At 43.3% G+C, this 16,390-nt stretch overlaps 1 protein-coding gene across 4 annotated transcripts in view; it reads left to right on the top strand.

The window, feature by feature from the left end:
* The first annotated feature begins 1,034 nt into the window (after positions 1 to 1,034).
* The window catches only part of abcc9 (ATP-binding cassette, sub-family C (CFTR/MRP), member 9), a 189,636-nt gene continuing 174,280 nt past the window's right edge, over positions 1,035 to 16,390 (top strand). For all 4 annotated transcript variants that reach the window (XM_048554004.2, XM_048554006.2, XM_048554003.2 and 1 more), the window contains exon 1: positions 1,035 to 1,348. In XM_048554004.2, coding sequence (XP_048409961.1) covers positions 1,204 to 1,348 — 145 coding nt within the window. In that variant the 5' untranslated portion in view covers positions 1,035 to 1,203. The remainder of the gene's footprint in view (positions 1,349 to 16,390) is intronic.

The following is a 16,390-nucleotide window of genomic DNA, read 5'->3' as shown; positions in this document are numbered from 1 at the left end:
TTACAAGGAATGTTGCCACGGTTGGAGGGTTTGAGCTAAAGAGGAAGAATGAATAGGCTGGAGCTATTTTCCCTGGAGTGTCAGAGGCTGAGGGGTGACCTTATAGAGGTTTATAAAACCATGAGGGGCATGGATAGACTGAATAGTCAAAGTCTTTTCCCCAGAGTGGAGAAGTCCATAACTAGAAGGCATAGTTTTAAGATAAGATGGAAAAGATTTAAAAGGGACCTCAAGGACATCTTTTTCACACAGAGGGTGGTGCATGTGTGGAATGAGCTGCCAGAGGAAGTAGTGGAGGCTGGTACAGTTATAACATTTAAAAGGCATCTGGATGGGTGTATGAATAGGAGGAGTTTAGAGGGATATGGGCCAAATGCTGGCAAATGAGACTAGATTAATTTAGGATATCTGGATGGCATGGACAAGTTGGACCAAAGGTTCTGTTTCCATGCTGTGCATCTCTATGACTTTATGAGATGGAAGCGTGTTGATTTGAGATTTTCAAGGAGGAAATGGATCAATATGTGAAAGTGTATTTAGGGTTCTGGGGAAACCGTGAGTGGGAATGGCACTTGTTGAATTCCTCCCTCAGTAAGTCAGCACAGACAGGCAGGCTGAATGATCTGCTGTCCTGTAACAATCCTCCGATTCCAAGTCTAATTTCAAACAGTTGCTAGGTTATTCAAAATCATGAAAATGGTTCTCCACCTCCCTGCTTCCTAGGAGATATTAAAACGCCATTCCTTAATCCGCAACTTAAATGTTGGAGATGGGAACCGGGAATATTATTCTGCATCCTCTTAGACACTTACTCTGAACTAAATGAAGTGTCATGACTGAGCTTTCTTAATTCATTAGGGGGAAAGTAAAGTGATGTCTGATATAGAATCATTTGCAAATCAATGAATAAAGGACGGCCAGGATTGACATGTGGATGTTGACGAGGCAATATTTTGCATGTTTCCAAAAGACTATGATTTTTGCACAGCACCAGTGTGTGTGTGTGTGTGTGTATTCAGTCCAGGAGGGGGCGGGACACGGTAGTTGCTCTCCCCTGAACGTCATTTGTACTATGGCTATATAAATAGCAGGGCTGTGCTGCTATGAAATTTCTGGACTAAGGAGGAATGAATGGGTTGAAGATCGGTGGCTGAGTGGAGCACGGCTTTCCCCTTTTGCCTTACTCAGAGCTGCTGGAAGACAATGGCCCTGTCCTTCTGTGGAAATGACACAACTGAAGCTTACAACGTCGACGGCGGCGTCTTAAACAACGGCTGCTTCGTGGATGCGCTCAATCTAGTGCCCCATGTCTTCCTGCTCTTCATCACTTTCCCCATATTATTTATCGGTGAGTACACGAACGTTGTTAACGCAGCGCAATCACCCGGCGTGGCCACACAACTGGAATCCAGAAGAATCCACCCGCAGCACAGCAGGTTTGATAGATCGGCTGCAATCTTTTGCCACTTTGCTTGGGGCTGCATTGGGTGCATTGTAATCTGGCTTTCGCTGTGTGATCTCTTAAAGACACAGTGCCCCGGGCTGTCCAGGAAGCCTGTAGAGCCTCTATCCGGAATTATATCTTGTTTTTAATTTCAAAAAATATTCTTTATTCATAAAAAAAAGCCTTTGTGCATATACATAATTACATATGCAGTTCTATTCTGTATGGTAGCATATGAAGGTAACAAATAAACATTGGAGTTTGACTCTATCCTGAAAAAACAAAGACCTCTCTCGCACATACAAAACTATATGTGCACACATTCGTCCAGCAGGTTCACCAATATCTTTCAGGGCCACAGTTCCCTGACACCCAAGTAGCTGGCTGATGCTCATCCATATGTGGATGACTGTTAATTCCCTCTCAAGGTGTTGAGTGAACCAATTGCTTTGTAGTGGCAAATGTGATAAAAGAGGAAGGGTCTTCTTGCTACATCAGGCTGTCCAATATATACAATGCTGTCCATCTCAACCATAAGCTTTAAATTTAAAAAGGCTGTCTGGTTTGTGCATGCTTGCAGAGAGAGAGGGGAAAAAATGCAGGTTTGATTAAATAAGTGCTGTTTATATTTTTGGGGCCTTCTAGCTATTTCAGTCACATTCACACTTCTGAGCTGCCTTAACAGGTCAAAGTTTCAAGTTGCACTTCAGAGAAGTCGTTAACAAAGAAATCTAAACAAATTCTCCAGAATGGTGCTGAGGGAGTGCTGCATGGTTCCTGCTCTGAGAGCCATGGCCCTGTCGAACCTGTCAGCTGGCTGTAAAAGTAGCACAGGTCACCGTTTTGCAGAAGAGTTGGGGGCTTAGAAGGAGGAGGATTGCAGGGATCCTGCCTGACATCCTGGCCAAAATCTACACCTGAACCAACATGAGTAGAAAGACATATTGTCTGACCCATCATCATGTTGCTGTTGGGGGGTCATTTTTGCGCAGAAATGGCTCCTCATCATTGGGTATTAAGCATTGAGGCCAGGAAAGAGGTTATGTAAATATAGGATGTTTTTTTCCCCCCAAAGCCCTTGCTTTTTAGTGTGATTTTTAGTATATAATCATGTTTAAAAAGGTGATGAGGTATGATATTTTAATGTAGCATTTTTTTTAGGAATGTTACTTTTTTTGTTTCTGTGACTTACATGCTAGAACTTTTCAAGTACAGCCATTGGATAATGATGCATACCGAATATTAAAGCACTTTGACTAAAGCCTTGAACTGCTTCTAGAATAAGGTGGCATAAAAGGTGACCTGACAACTGGATCACAGAGTCAAACAGCATGGAAACTGACCCTTCGGACCAAACAGTCCATGCCAAACGTAATCCCAATCCAAACTAATCTGACCTGCCTGCTCCTGGCCCATTTCCCTGCAATCCTTTCCTATTCATGTACTTAGCCAAATGCCTTTTAAATATTGTAACTGTTCACACATCCAGTGCTTCCTCAGAAAGTTCATTTCACGTGTGAACCACCCTCTGTGTAAAAACTTTGCCCCTCATGTCTTTTTTGAATCACTCTCCTTTCACCTTTAAATTTATGCCCTGAGCCTTGAAATCCCCCATCCTAGAGCAAAGGCAACTACCATTGACTCTATCTATACCCCTCATTATTTTATAAATTCTATCATGCCACCTAGTCACCTATCAACTTACTGCGCTCCAGTCAAAAAGGGTCCCAGCCAATCCAGGCTTTCTTTGTAACTCAAACCTTCCATACCTGGCAACATCTACCTAGTAGATGTCCAGCTGATCTCTTCTAATATGCCATTAAAAGAAAAATAAACATATTCTACTGTGTAAGTCACTTAAGCAACTACGAGAATGGTCTTGATAACCAACATTGTTCAACTCCTTTCCTGAACTTAGATCATGTATAAAATTATTTATTCACTTGACTCTGGTTCATTAATAGGATTCCTCATGAATACACAGAATCACAGTCTCCCTGCAGTGTGGAAGCAGGCTATTCGGTCCCTCAGGACCACCCCAACCCTCTGAAGAGCCCCCTACCCTATCCCTGTAACCCCACATTGCCAACGGCACCTACTACACATCCCTGGACACTATGTGGAATTTAGCATGGCCAATCCACGTAGCCTGCACATTTTTGGACTGGTTCCTCTAAGTAAAATGGTTGAATGTTCATGAAGCCTATTTTAATGTTCAGTATCATTTACTGATTCAAAACATGCTGTGGATTTGAAAGGAATTATGCCACTCTATTTTCACAGTTTAGCTGCAGTGGTTTGATTTGGATAGGTCAGACACATTCTTTGAGTTTTCAAGTAATGCTGGCAGAATCTAACAGGATACTTGACCTCTGTCCTTCACCATGCCCAACCAATGGAATCTTATGGGCTTAAGTGTTAGGTGTATTTTAAACAGAGTTCTTGCAACACAACTGATTACAGATGGAAGATGGTTGGGGTATGCCTCACGGCACTTAAATTGATTGCATCTGAGATTGTCAGGATGGTGCACTGAACGGTAAGAAAGTCATTTATTTCTCTCAGACAAAATAAGCATTTGCCCTGTGATCAATTGCACAGGCAATTTCAAATTTTAAAAGGCTCCCTCTGCTTGAAATAACTGCACAGAGGCTCGCAGTCACCCCTTATTTACATGTGCACACTGCAGCCAGCCTGCTCAAAGTCAGTCCCTGTAGTGAGGAGATTCTGAAGCTGTTGTTTTATAATCATCAGCCAGGGCTTCTTGCTTGGTTCAGGTTAACAGCCCGAATCAAGGATCTCACAGTCAATAAGATTCACCTGTTTCCAATCATTACACTGCTACTGTAGCAACATCCCTGCCAAGGAATGTACCAGCATTGTTCAGCTATAAATTCTGGAAATGAAATCGGGTGGTAAATTCATAGACACCTACAACATGGAAACAGGCCCTTCAGCCTCTCGAGCTTGTGCTGGTCAAAACGAGCAGCTGACGATTTGAAACCCATTCTCTAACACTTGTATGCTTTGGTATCGCAACTACACATTTGAGTAGTTCTTAAATGCTCTGAAGGTTTCTGCCTGTACCAAGGCAGTGAGATGCATAGCCATCAATTTGTTGCTCAGTTAGCTTGTAGCCACCCATATTGGGCAGGTGTATTTGATATTCCTGCCATGTCTGACTGAGTGGAAAGCTGGTACAGCAGCAGTGAGCTCTTACCTAGTCTTCTGGAGTAATGTTAGACAGGTGGACAACTACATTGGAAAGATCATGCCTGATACTCATCCAATACGTGACTGTTTAATAAGAGCAAATCATATTTACATAGCACCTTTCACACTTATGGATTGCTGAGTGCTCTGTATTGACCCCAAGTTCTTTTGAAGTGAAGTCTGTCTGCAGTTTAGGAAATGTGAGATGGAAGTGAAGACTGTAAGTAATGGAATGATAAAGTTATAGGTGATTTGATTTGAGGCTTTATAAACTAAAACATGGACTGATCATTCATAACAGCGTAGGATGGCAATTAAAGACTGAGGAGGAAGTAATCTCTTAACCTGGGCAGTGCTTCAGAGATCAGAAACCACAAACTTAAAAGGAATGAAAAAATATGATGCCCATGTCATTGAATCTGCTCTAGAGGTTAGTTTAGGTATCAATGTTCAGAGTATGAGAAAGTTATTTTCATTCCCAGTTGTTAACCTCCCAAAGGAAACCCGCACAGGCTGCAGGCAATTCGAGTCAAGGCGAATATTTGGGATTCTGCAGCAGCAGTCTGGAAGCCCCAAAGACGTGTCTTGGCATGAAGCAGACTGGAAAAGTAGTGTATAATTATCAAAATTGTATTGGGTCACTATTTTCAAGCCAGGATCATTAAACAGACCTTGCATTAGTCTACTTGTGAAAAAAGATAACGTTCTTCATTTCCTTCAGAAATGAACAGCATGAGGGAGTGGTCACCATCAGTTTAGTACATAGTCAGGGCCACAGTAACATTCGATTTAACATCTCTGCCAGGAATAATTCTAAATAAAGGCACTTTAACTGCCAGAGGGTTTGTGCAGTCAAGAGGAGAAGATTGGTGCAAAGTAAACAAGATGGCCTAGATTTTATGCCTGGGGTATTGTAGTTCCTGGGCCTCAGAGTGCACCACTGGTCTGCTGTGAGCAGCTGGACAGCCAGGAGCTACCCAGTTTGTATTCTCCTATGTAGTAACAGAGCAAATTTTGTTCCAGGACAGGTATTCAGTGGGTTGGGGTTTCTGGGGCAGTTTGTGGGAGACAAGAGGAAGGAGAGCCTCTAAAAGGATGGCTGTAGCCATTCATGTGTTGTCTGGAGGGTAAAATTTATATCGGGGGCCTCTTTTTGCCTCTCTCAATTCCCCTACTTACAGTGCCAACCTGCTTCAGAATGCCCAGGAAGCCATGGATAGTTAAGATTCAAGCTGCAATTCATTGCCATCCCACTCATGGAACAAGAACTCAGAAGAAAATAAATTTGAGGCTCCTTCCTCCTTTGAGTGGGAATGCCAACCATCCAATTTTGATAAATAGTGGCGAGGGTGACTAGCAGAAGTCAAGCTGTAAGAAAGGCTAAATGCTTTATTTCAAAGACCTCACCCCATTCTCTGACTTCACTATCCCTGTGGGTGGGTTAGGATTAAATTTTCCCCAATTTAGTTTAGCAATTCTTGTGAATGTTGGGATCTGCATTAGACCGTAAGACCACAAGACATAGGAGTGGAAGTAAGGACATTCGGCCCATCAGGTCCACTCAGCCATTTAAATCAAGGCTGATGGTCATTTCAACTCCACTTCCCTGCACTCTCCCCGTAGCCCTTGATTCCTTGTGAGATCAAGAATTTGTCGATCTCTGCCTTGAAGGCATCCAACGTCCCGGCCTCCACTGCACTCCGTGGCAATGAATTCCACAAGCCCACCACTCTCTGGCTGAAGAAATGTTGTCTCATTTCCGTTTTAAATTTACCCCCTCTAATTCTAAGGCTGCCCCCACGGGTCCTAGTCTCCCTGCCTAATGGAAACAACTTCCTAGCGAACACCCCTTCTAAGCCACACGTCATCTTGTAAGTTTCTATTAGATCTCCCCTCAACCTTCTAAACTCTAATGAGTACAATCCCAGGATCCTTAGCCATTCATCATACGTTAAACCTACCATTCAAGTGATCATCCGTGTGAATCTCCGCTGGACATGCTCCAGGGCCAGTATGTCCTTCCCGAGGTGTGGGGCCCAAAATTGGACACAGTATTCTAAATGGGGCCTAACTAGAGCTTTATAAAGCCTCAGAAGCACATCGCTGCTTTTATATTCCAACCCTCTTGAGATAAACGACAACATTACATTCGCTTTCTTAATTACGGACTCTACCTGCAAGTTAACCTTTAAAGAATCCTGGACCAACACTCCTAGATCCCTTTGTACTTCTGCTTTACGAATTTTCTCACCATTTAGAAAATAGTCCATGCCTGTATTCTTTTTTCCAAAGTGCAAAACCTCACATTTACTCACATTGAATTCCATCAGCCATTTCCTGGACCACTCTCCTAAACTGTCTAAATCTTTCTGCAGCTTCCCCACCTCCTCAGTAATACCTGCCTGTCCACCTATCTTTGTATCATTGGCAAGCTTCGCCAGAATGCCCCCAGTCCCTTCATCCAGATCATTCATCTATAAGGTGAACAGCTGCGGCCCCAACACTGAACCATGCGGGACACCACTCGTCACCGATTGCCATTCCAAAAAAGAGCCTTTTATCCCAACTGTCTGCCTTCTGTCAGACAGCCAATCCTCAGTCCAAGCCAGTAGCTCACCTCGAACACCATGGGCCCTCACCTTTCTCAGCAGCCTACCGTGACGCACCGTATCAAAGGCCTTTTGGAAGTCTAGATAGATAACATCTACTGGGTTTCCCTGGTCTAACATACTTGTTACCTCTTCAAGGAATTCTAACAGGTTTGTCAGGCATGACCTCCCCTTACTAAATCCATGTTGACTTGTTTTAATCTGACCCTGCACTTCCAGGAATTTAGAAATCTCATCCTTGACAATGGATTCAAGAATTTTACCAGCTACCGAGGTTAGGCTAATCGGCCTATAATTTTCTATCTTTTGCCTTGATCCTTTCTTAAACAAGGAGGTTACAACAGCAATTTTCCAATCATCTGGGACTTTCACTGACTCCAGTGACTTTTGAAAGATCACAACCAAAGCCTCTGCTATTTCCTCAGCCACCTCCCAAAGAACTCTAGGATGTAGCCCATCGGGGCCAGGAGATTTATCAATTTTTAGACCTTTTAGCTTTTCTAGCACTTTTTTGTAATGCCTACCGTACTCAACTCTGCCCCCTGGCTCTCCCTAATTGTTGGCATACTACTCATGTCTTCCACTGTGAAGACTGACGCAAAGTACTTATTAAGTTCTTCAGATATTTCCTTATCTCCCATCACTAGCCTTCCAGCATCAATTTGGAGTGGCCCAATGTCTACTTTTGCCTCTCGTTTGTTTCTTATGTATTGAAAGAAACTTCTACTATCATTTCCAATATTACTAGCTAGCCTGCCTTCATATTTGATCTTCTCCTTCCTATTGCTCTCTTTGTTATCCTCTGTTTGTTTTTGTAGCCTTCCCAATCTTCTGATTTCCCAGTGCTCTTGGCCACTTTATAGGCTGTCTCTTTTTCTTTGATATATTTCCTGACTTCCTTTGTCAGCCATGGCTGTCTAATTCCACCCCGGAAAATCAATCTTTTCTTTGGGATGAACCTCTGTACTGTGTCCTCAATTACACCCAGAAACTCCTGCCATTGTTGGTCTACTGTCTTCCCCGCTAGGCTCTGCTTTCAGTCGATTTTCGTCAATTCCTCTCTCATGCCCCTGTAATTACCTTTATTTAACTGTAACGCCATTACATCCGATTTTACCTTCTCTCTTTCAAACTGCAGACTGAACTCTACCATATTATGATTGCTGCCTCCTAAGTGTTCCCTTACATTAAGGTCTTTTATAAAGTCAGGCTCATTTCATAGCACTAAGGCCAGAATAGCCTGCTCCCTTGTGGACTCCATCACAAGCTGTTCCAAAAAGCCATCCTGCAAACATTCCATGAATTCCCTTTCTTTGGATCCACTGGCAACATTATTCACCCAATTCACCTGTATATTGAAGTCCCCCATGATCACCATGACCTTGCCTTTCTGACATGCCCTATCTATTTCTCGGTGCATCTTGCGCCCCTGGTCCTGATCACTGTTAGCAGGTCTGTACATAACTCCCATTATAGTTTTTTTGCTTTGTGGTTCCTCAACTCCACCCACACAGACTCCACATCCTCTGACCCTATGTCATTCAGTACCGTAGATTTAATTTCATTCTTAACTAACAAGGCAACCCCACCCCCTCTGCCCACCTCCCTGTCTTTTTGATATTAACAAGAAAAAGAGATTAAAACATAAACTAAATTTTAAGGTTGTCTTGTATGTAACACACCTTGGTGCCTCATCAATAACAAGATATTTCCAAACAGTCACATAGCAATTCATTGATCAATGGTTGTATTGCACCTTTCAGATGTATCAATTCAATTTTAATGTCTTCTGTCGAGTTCCTTTCCGAGTGAATCTTAAGTTGTGTATTCATCACAGGTTCAGGATGTGGAGAAAACTTTGAATACTGAAGCTCAGTTTCTCTTTCTCATGGGGTTCATGAGTGTTGAATGCAGGATTGCTTCCACATCTGTGATTTCACAGGGATCGTAGGGGAGGCCAATGAGTGAACGGGAATGGGAGCTGCAAAATGACCTTGAAGAGTGAGGCATTGAAATTGTTGAGGCTGACTCTAGGATACTCCTAACCAGCTACCTTTATGTTCTGTGGAACCCACACAACCTTGATGCCTTGCCCACACCGAGTCTCATGCAGCCATCATGTTCATGCTTTCTAACCTTCAGTTTCTCATAATGAAGCAGGGCCTGGACTTTAAAAACTCTCATCCTGCTTGTCAAATTCCTCCTCAGCATTGCCCTATCTCTAACTGGATTTTTGAAAAAATTGTTCATAAGATATGGATGTTGCTGGCTAGACAAACATTTATTGCCCATCCCCAGTTGCTCTGGAGAAGGTGTTGGTGACCTGCCTTCTTGAGTCGCTGCAGTCCCTTGGGGTGTAGGGACGCTCAAAGTACTGTTGGAAGGCATTTTGATTCAGCAATAGTAAACGATTGGGATTAGGGCTAGAAGATACTTCCAAGTCAAGGTGGTGAGTAGCTTGAAGGGGAACTTGTGTAAGTGTTAGTGTTCCTAGGCATCTGTTCCCCTTACCCTTCTTGATAGTGGAGGTTGAAGGTTTGGAAGGTGCTGTCTCAGGAGCCTTATTGAGTTACTACAATGTATCTTGCAGATGGTACACACTACTGCAGATGGTGCACACTAGTATGCGGAGGAATGGTATTGTGGGAGATATAGCAGTTTGGATCGGAAATTGGCCTGCTGAAAGAAGACAGAGGGTGGTGGTTGATGGGAAATGTTCATCCTGGAGTCCAGTTACTAGTGGTGTACTGCAAGGGTCAGTGTTGGGTCCACTGCTGTTTGTCATTTTTATAAATGACATGGATAAGGGCGTAGCAGGATGGGTTAGTAAATTTGCAGACGACACTAAGGTCGTTGGAGTTGTGGATAGTGAAGAAGGATGTTGTAGGTTACGGAGAGACATAGATAAGCTGCAGAGCTGGGCTGAGCGGTGGCAAATGGAGTTTAATGCGGACAAGTGTGAGGTGATGCACTTTGGTAGGAGAAACTGGAATGCAAAGTACTGGGCTAATGGTAAGATTCTTAGTAGTGTAGATGAGCAGAGAGATCTCGGTGTCCATGTACACAGATCCTTGAAAGTTGCCACCCAGTTTGACAGGGCTGTTAAGAAAGCATGCAGTGTTTTAGCTTTTGTTAATAGAGGGATCGAGTTCCAGAACCAAGAGGTTATGCTGCTGCTGTACAAAACTCTGGTGCGGCCGCACTTGGAGTAATGTGTACAGTTCTGGTCACCGCATTATAAGAAGGATGTGGAAGCTTTGGAAAGGGTGCAGAGGAGATTTACTAGGATGTTGCATGGTATGGAGGGAAGCTCTTACGAGGAAAGGCTGAGGGACTTGAGGCTGTTTTCATTAGAGAGAAGAAGGTTGAGAGGTGACTTAATTGAGACAGATAAGATAATCAGAGAGTTAGATAGGGTGGATAGGGAGAGCCTTTTTCTTAGGATAGTGACGGCGAGCACGAGGGGGCATAGCTTTAAATTGAGGGGTGAAAGATATAGGACAGATGCCAGAGGTAGTTTCTTTACTCAGAGAGTAGTAAGGAAATGGAACACGTTGCCTGCAATGGTAATAGATTCGCCAACTTTAAGTATATTTAAGTCGTCATTGGACAAGCATATGGATGTACATGGAATAGTGTAGGTTAGATGGGCTTCAGATTGGTATGACAGGTCGGCACAACATCGAGGGCCGAAGGGCCTGTACTGTGCTGTAATGTTCTATGTTCTATGTACTGAGATAACAAAGTGTAGAGCTGGATGAACACGGGAGGCCAAACAGCATCAGAGAAGCAGGAAGGCGGACGTTTCGGGAAGGGTCTGGGTCCGAATTCTTGTTCTCTCAGATTCCCCAGCATCTGCAGTTCCTGCTATCTCTGAAACAGTCCAAAGATGTGCTGGTTAGGTCCGTTAGCCAAGGGAAGTGCAGGATGGGGTGGGGTGAGAGGAGGTCTGGGTGGGGTGCCTTTTGAAGGGTTGGTGTGAGCTCAATGGGCTGAATGACCTTCTTCCTGATTGTAGGGATTCTATGTGGTATAGTTATTCAAGCCATGCCTGTAATCTCATTCCTGAACATATTCCTTTCTTTGCATTGTCACTAAGCCACTTTGCTTTAATGTGGAGTGCAGGAGAATATGCCATGAGCGGTATCAGGCACAGATGGTTCTGCTATATCACTTTGATTTGGTGACACAAATTGGCTGAAATGTGATTGACGAATAGTGGAAGCTGTTTGGATAATGCAAACTTCCTGCTGTACAGGCTTAGCAATTTCCCTACAAAGTGATTTTCCATAGCGTGAGATCAGGCAACAACACAATATTGCATTATAGGAGAACTCTCTTTATTCATAAAAATGAGATACCAGCCCGGTGAACTGGAACATATTGAGTCAGAAATATGCTAAGCAGTGGAAACAACATACATAAATGTCCTGAAGAAGGGTCACTGAACCTGAATTCCGCATTCACTCCACAGATGCTGCCAGACCTGCTGAGTTTCTCCAGCATTCATTGCATTTGTTATGATACATATATTGCTAAGTGAACCCACAAGCCATGTGTCAGATTGAAGTTCAGTTGTCCTGCCACATCCAGCCATGAAAGACTGTGGACAGTTAAATAACCCAGTGTAGGGGAATCTCTCACTGAGACCAGCACATCAGCGCTAAACATAGGGCTGAAGTGTTTGCAACAATCTTCGATCAGAAGTGCTGTGAAGATCATCTATCTCTACCTGCTTTCAAAGTCCCCAGCATCACAGATGATGTCTTCCTCCAATTTGATTCAATTCATTTGTTATCAAGAAATTGCTAAAGGCACTGGATATTGCAATGGCTTCCAGCCTTGACAATATTCCAGGAGTAGTATTGGAGACTTTCACTCAAGTATGAACCATGCTCCTAGCCTAGTTGTTCCAGGACAATGACAACATAGGCATCTAGCTTACAATGTGGAAAATGGCCCGGATATGTCCTATCCACAAAATGCAGAACAAATCCACCTGAACCAATTACTGCCCCTTCATTCTACTCTCAAGCATCACCAAAGCAAGAGAATGGTTTCTCAACATTGCTAACACTAATGTAGCAAAAACCTACTCTCTGACACTTTATTTGGGTTCTACCAGTGTCACTCAGTCCTGACCTCATTACAGCCTCAGTCCAATTATGGAACAAGAGCTGAAGTCTAGTGGTTAGGTGAGAGCGACTATTCTTGACATCAGGGGAGCATGTGACTTGAGGGGCATCGAGCGGCCTTTCTTTGATAAAGGAAAGGAACCTTAGTTGGATCATTTCTCCTTCTGAGACACTATCATCTCTTCAATATATCTAACAGTCTTTTGAGTGTTAAACGTAACTGGTGACTATTGCCATCACACAGATTATCCCTGGGTGCTCTGGATGAAGTTTCGACAACCATCTTTCTCTAAACCCTGACATAATAATGTTATTTTTTTTAACCCCACAGGAGATAGCCTTGATGTACACGCAGTTCATTTCTAAGTGTGAAATACTCCTGCAATTCCTCAACATCATCACTTGTTAGGTCAGCCATTCATGACTTAATTGAGTACTTCACTGAGCAATGCTTCATTGAGTGTCTTTGCTAATTTCTGTGGCAGCTACTGAGGTAGTGAAAAATGAAATCTTGAAACTGTGACAGCAATTGCAAGGCTTATGATATTAAATATCATAGCCCTAGATTATTTTCTCTTTTTTTTTTCTCCTTGTTCAAAACCATTTTCTATGAACATTTCTGAGGTTCTCATTCTGGGCCTTACTAGTTTAACTACATTATCTTAAGCTAATTTCCTCCTATCTCGGACATCTTGTTCCCACCTACTTTGACCAATGGCATGGAAAGCGTTCCTCATTATATCCCATTCCAACATTAACTTCACCTAATACTGGCATATTGTTATTGGAATAACTAGTCAGTTTCACAGCAGTTTTATATAAGGAGATGGCACTTAAGAACGGCTTGTACTGTCTTCTGAGATAACAGAAGCTCTGCAGCTGTATCAACAATTGATGCCCATTGTGACTCTCCAACTGTTGTTCCTAATGAAGGTTCAGGAATTATATCATAAGCTCAATTTCTGTCATTTTTCATCTGTTGTTTTCCTTGATCATTGTTTCTTTCTTTGGAAGCAGTCAAAGAAAATTACAGCACAGGAACAGGCCCTTCGGCCCTCCAAGCCTGCGCCGATCGAGATCCTCTGTCTAACCTGTCATCTGTTTTCTAAGGGTCTGTGTTCGTTTGCTCTCCGCCCATCCACGTACCTGTCCAGATATACCTGAAAAGACGCTAACGTATCTGCATCTACCAGCTCCTCTGGCAACACGTCCCAGGCACCCACCACTCTCTGTGTAAAGAACTTTCCACACATATCTCGCTTAAACCTTCCTCCTCTCACTTTGAACTCATGACCCCTAGTAATTGAGTCCCCCACTCTGGGGGAAAAAGCTTTTTGCTATCCACCCTGTCTATACCCCTCAATTTTGTAGACCTCAATCAGGTCCCTCCTCAACCTCTGTCTTTCTAATGAAAATAATCCTAATCTACTCAACCTCTCTTCATAGCAAGCACCCTCCATACCAGGCAACATCCTGGTGAACCTCCTCTGCACCCTCTCCAAAGCGTCCACATCCTTTTGGTAATGTGGCGACCAGAGCTGTACACAGTACTCTAAATGTGGCCGAACCAAAGTCTTATACAACTGTAGCATAACCTGCCAACTCTTGTACTCAATACCCCATCCGATGAAGGAAAGCATGCCGTATGCCTCCTTGATCACCCTATTGACCTGCGTTGCCACCTTCCGGGAACAATGGACCTGAACACCCAGATCTTTGTTCATCAATTTTCCCTAGGACTTTTCCATTTACTGTATAGTTTGCATTTGAATTAGATCTTCCAAAATCCATCACCTCGCATTTGCCCGGATTGACCTCCATCTGCCATTTATCTGCCCAACTCTCCAGTCTATCTATATTCTGCTGTAATCTCTGACAGTCCCCTTCACTATCTACTACTCCACCAATCTTAGTGTCATCTGCAAACTTGTTGATCAGACCACCTACACCTTCCTCCAGATCATTTACGTATATCACAAACAACAGTGGTCCCAGCACAGATCCCTGTGGAACACCACTGGTCACAGGTCTCCAATTTGAGAAAGCCCCTTGCACTACTACTCTCTATGTCCTGTTGCCTAGCCAGTTTTTTTATCCATCTAGCTAGCACACCCTGGACCCCATGTGACCTCACTTTTTCCATCAACCTGCCATGGGGAACCTTATCAAACGCCTTACTGAAGTCCATGTGTATGACATCTACAGCCTTTCCCTCATCAATCAACTTTGTCACATCCTCAAAAACTTCTATTAAGTTGGTAAGACATGACCTTCCCTGGCCCCAGCTATTTCCTCTCTTGCTTCCCTCAATAACCTGGGATAGATCCCATCCAGACCAGGGGACTTGTCCACCTTAAAGTCTTTTAGGATACCCAACACTTCCTCCTTCCTTATGTCAACCTGACCTAGAGTAAGCAAACATCTATCCCTAACCTCAACATCTGTCATGTCCCTCTCCTTGGTGAACACCGATGCAAAATACTCGTTAAGAATGTCACCCATTTTTTCTGACTCAGCACATAACTTTCCTCCTTTATCCTTAAGTGGGCCAATCCTTTCTTTAGTTACCCTCTTGCTCTTTATATACGAATAAAAGCCTTTGGGATTTTCCTTAACCATGTTTGCCAGCAATATCTCATGTCCTCTCTTAGCCCTCTTAATCCCTCATTTCAGATTCGCTCCACATTCCCCATATTCTTCCAAAGCGTTTACTGTCTTCAGTCCCTAGACCTCATGTATGCTTCCTTTTTCCTCTTGGCTAGTCTCACAATTTCACCTGTCATCCATGGTTCCCTAATCTTGCCTTTTCTATTCCCCATTTTCATGTCTCTCCTGCACGCTAATCAACCTCTCTTTATAAGCCTCCCACATATCAAATGTGGATTTACCTTCAAACAGTTTCTCCCAATCTACATTCCCCAGATCCTCCCAAATCTTGGTATAATTGGCCTTCCCTCAGTTTAGAACTCTTCCTTTAGGACCACTCTCATCTTTGTCCATGAGTACTGTAAAACTTACGGAATTGTGGTCGCTATTTCCAAAGTAGTCCCCTACTAGCGAGTTTTAAGAAGATTTGTAGCTCAGGTTGAGGTTCTGGATGTGAGTTTGCTCGCTGAGCTGGAAGGTTCGTTTTCAGACGTTTCGTCACCATTCTAGGTAACATCATCAGTGAGCCTCCAACGAAGCGCTGGTGTTATGTCCCACTTTCTATTTATCTGGTTAGGTTTCCTTGGGTTGGTGATGTCATTTCCTGCGTTGGTGATGCCATTTCCTGTTCTTTTTCTCAGGGGATGGTAGATTGATTTGGAGCCAATGTGTTTGTTGATGGAGTTCCTGTTGGAATGCCATGCTTCTAGGAATTCTCGTGCGTGTCTCTGTTTGGCTTGACCGAGGATGGATGTGTTGTCCCAATCAAAGTGGTGTCCTTCCTCATCTATATATAAGGATACGAGTGATAGTGGGTCATGTCGTTTTGTGGCTAGTTGATGTTCATGTATCCTGGTGGCTAGCTTTCTGCCAGTTTGTCCAACGTAGTGTTTGTCACAGTTCTTGCAAGGTATTTTGTAGATGACGTTCGTTTTATTTGTTGTCTGTATGGGGTCTTTTAATGAGAGCTAATGAACTTAAAAGACCCTATACAGACAACAAATAAAACGAACGTCATCTACAAAATACCTTGCAAGAACCGTGACAAACACTACGTTGGACAAACTGGCAGAAAGCTAGCCACCAGGATACATGAACATCAACTAGCCACAAAACGACATGACCCACTATCACTCGTATCCTTATATATAGATGAGGAAGGACACCACTTTGATTGGGACAACACATCCATCCTAGGTCAAGCCAAACAGAGACACGCACGAGAATTCCTAGAAGCATGGCATTCCAACAGGAACTCCATCAACAAACACATTGGCTCCAAATCAATCTACCAGCCCCTGAGAAAAAGAACAGGAAATGGCATCACCAACCCAAGGAAACCT

The sequence above is a fragment of the Stegostoma tigrinum genome, chromosome 25 (genome assembly GCF_030684315.1).
Source record: "Stegostoma tigrinum isolate sSteTig4 chromosome 25, sSteTig4.hap1, whole genome shotgun sequence".
Lineage (NCBI taxonomy): Eukaryota > Metazoa > Chordata > Chondrichthyes > Orectolobiformes > Stegostomatidae > Stegostoma > Stegostoma tigrinum.
This window is presented reverse-complemented; position numbering and strand designations above follow the sequence as displayed.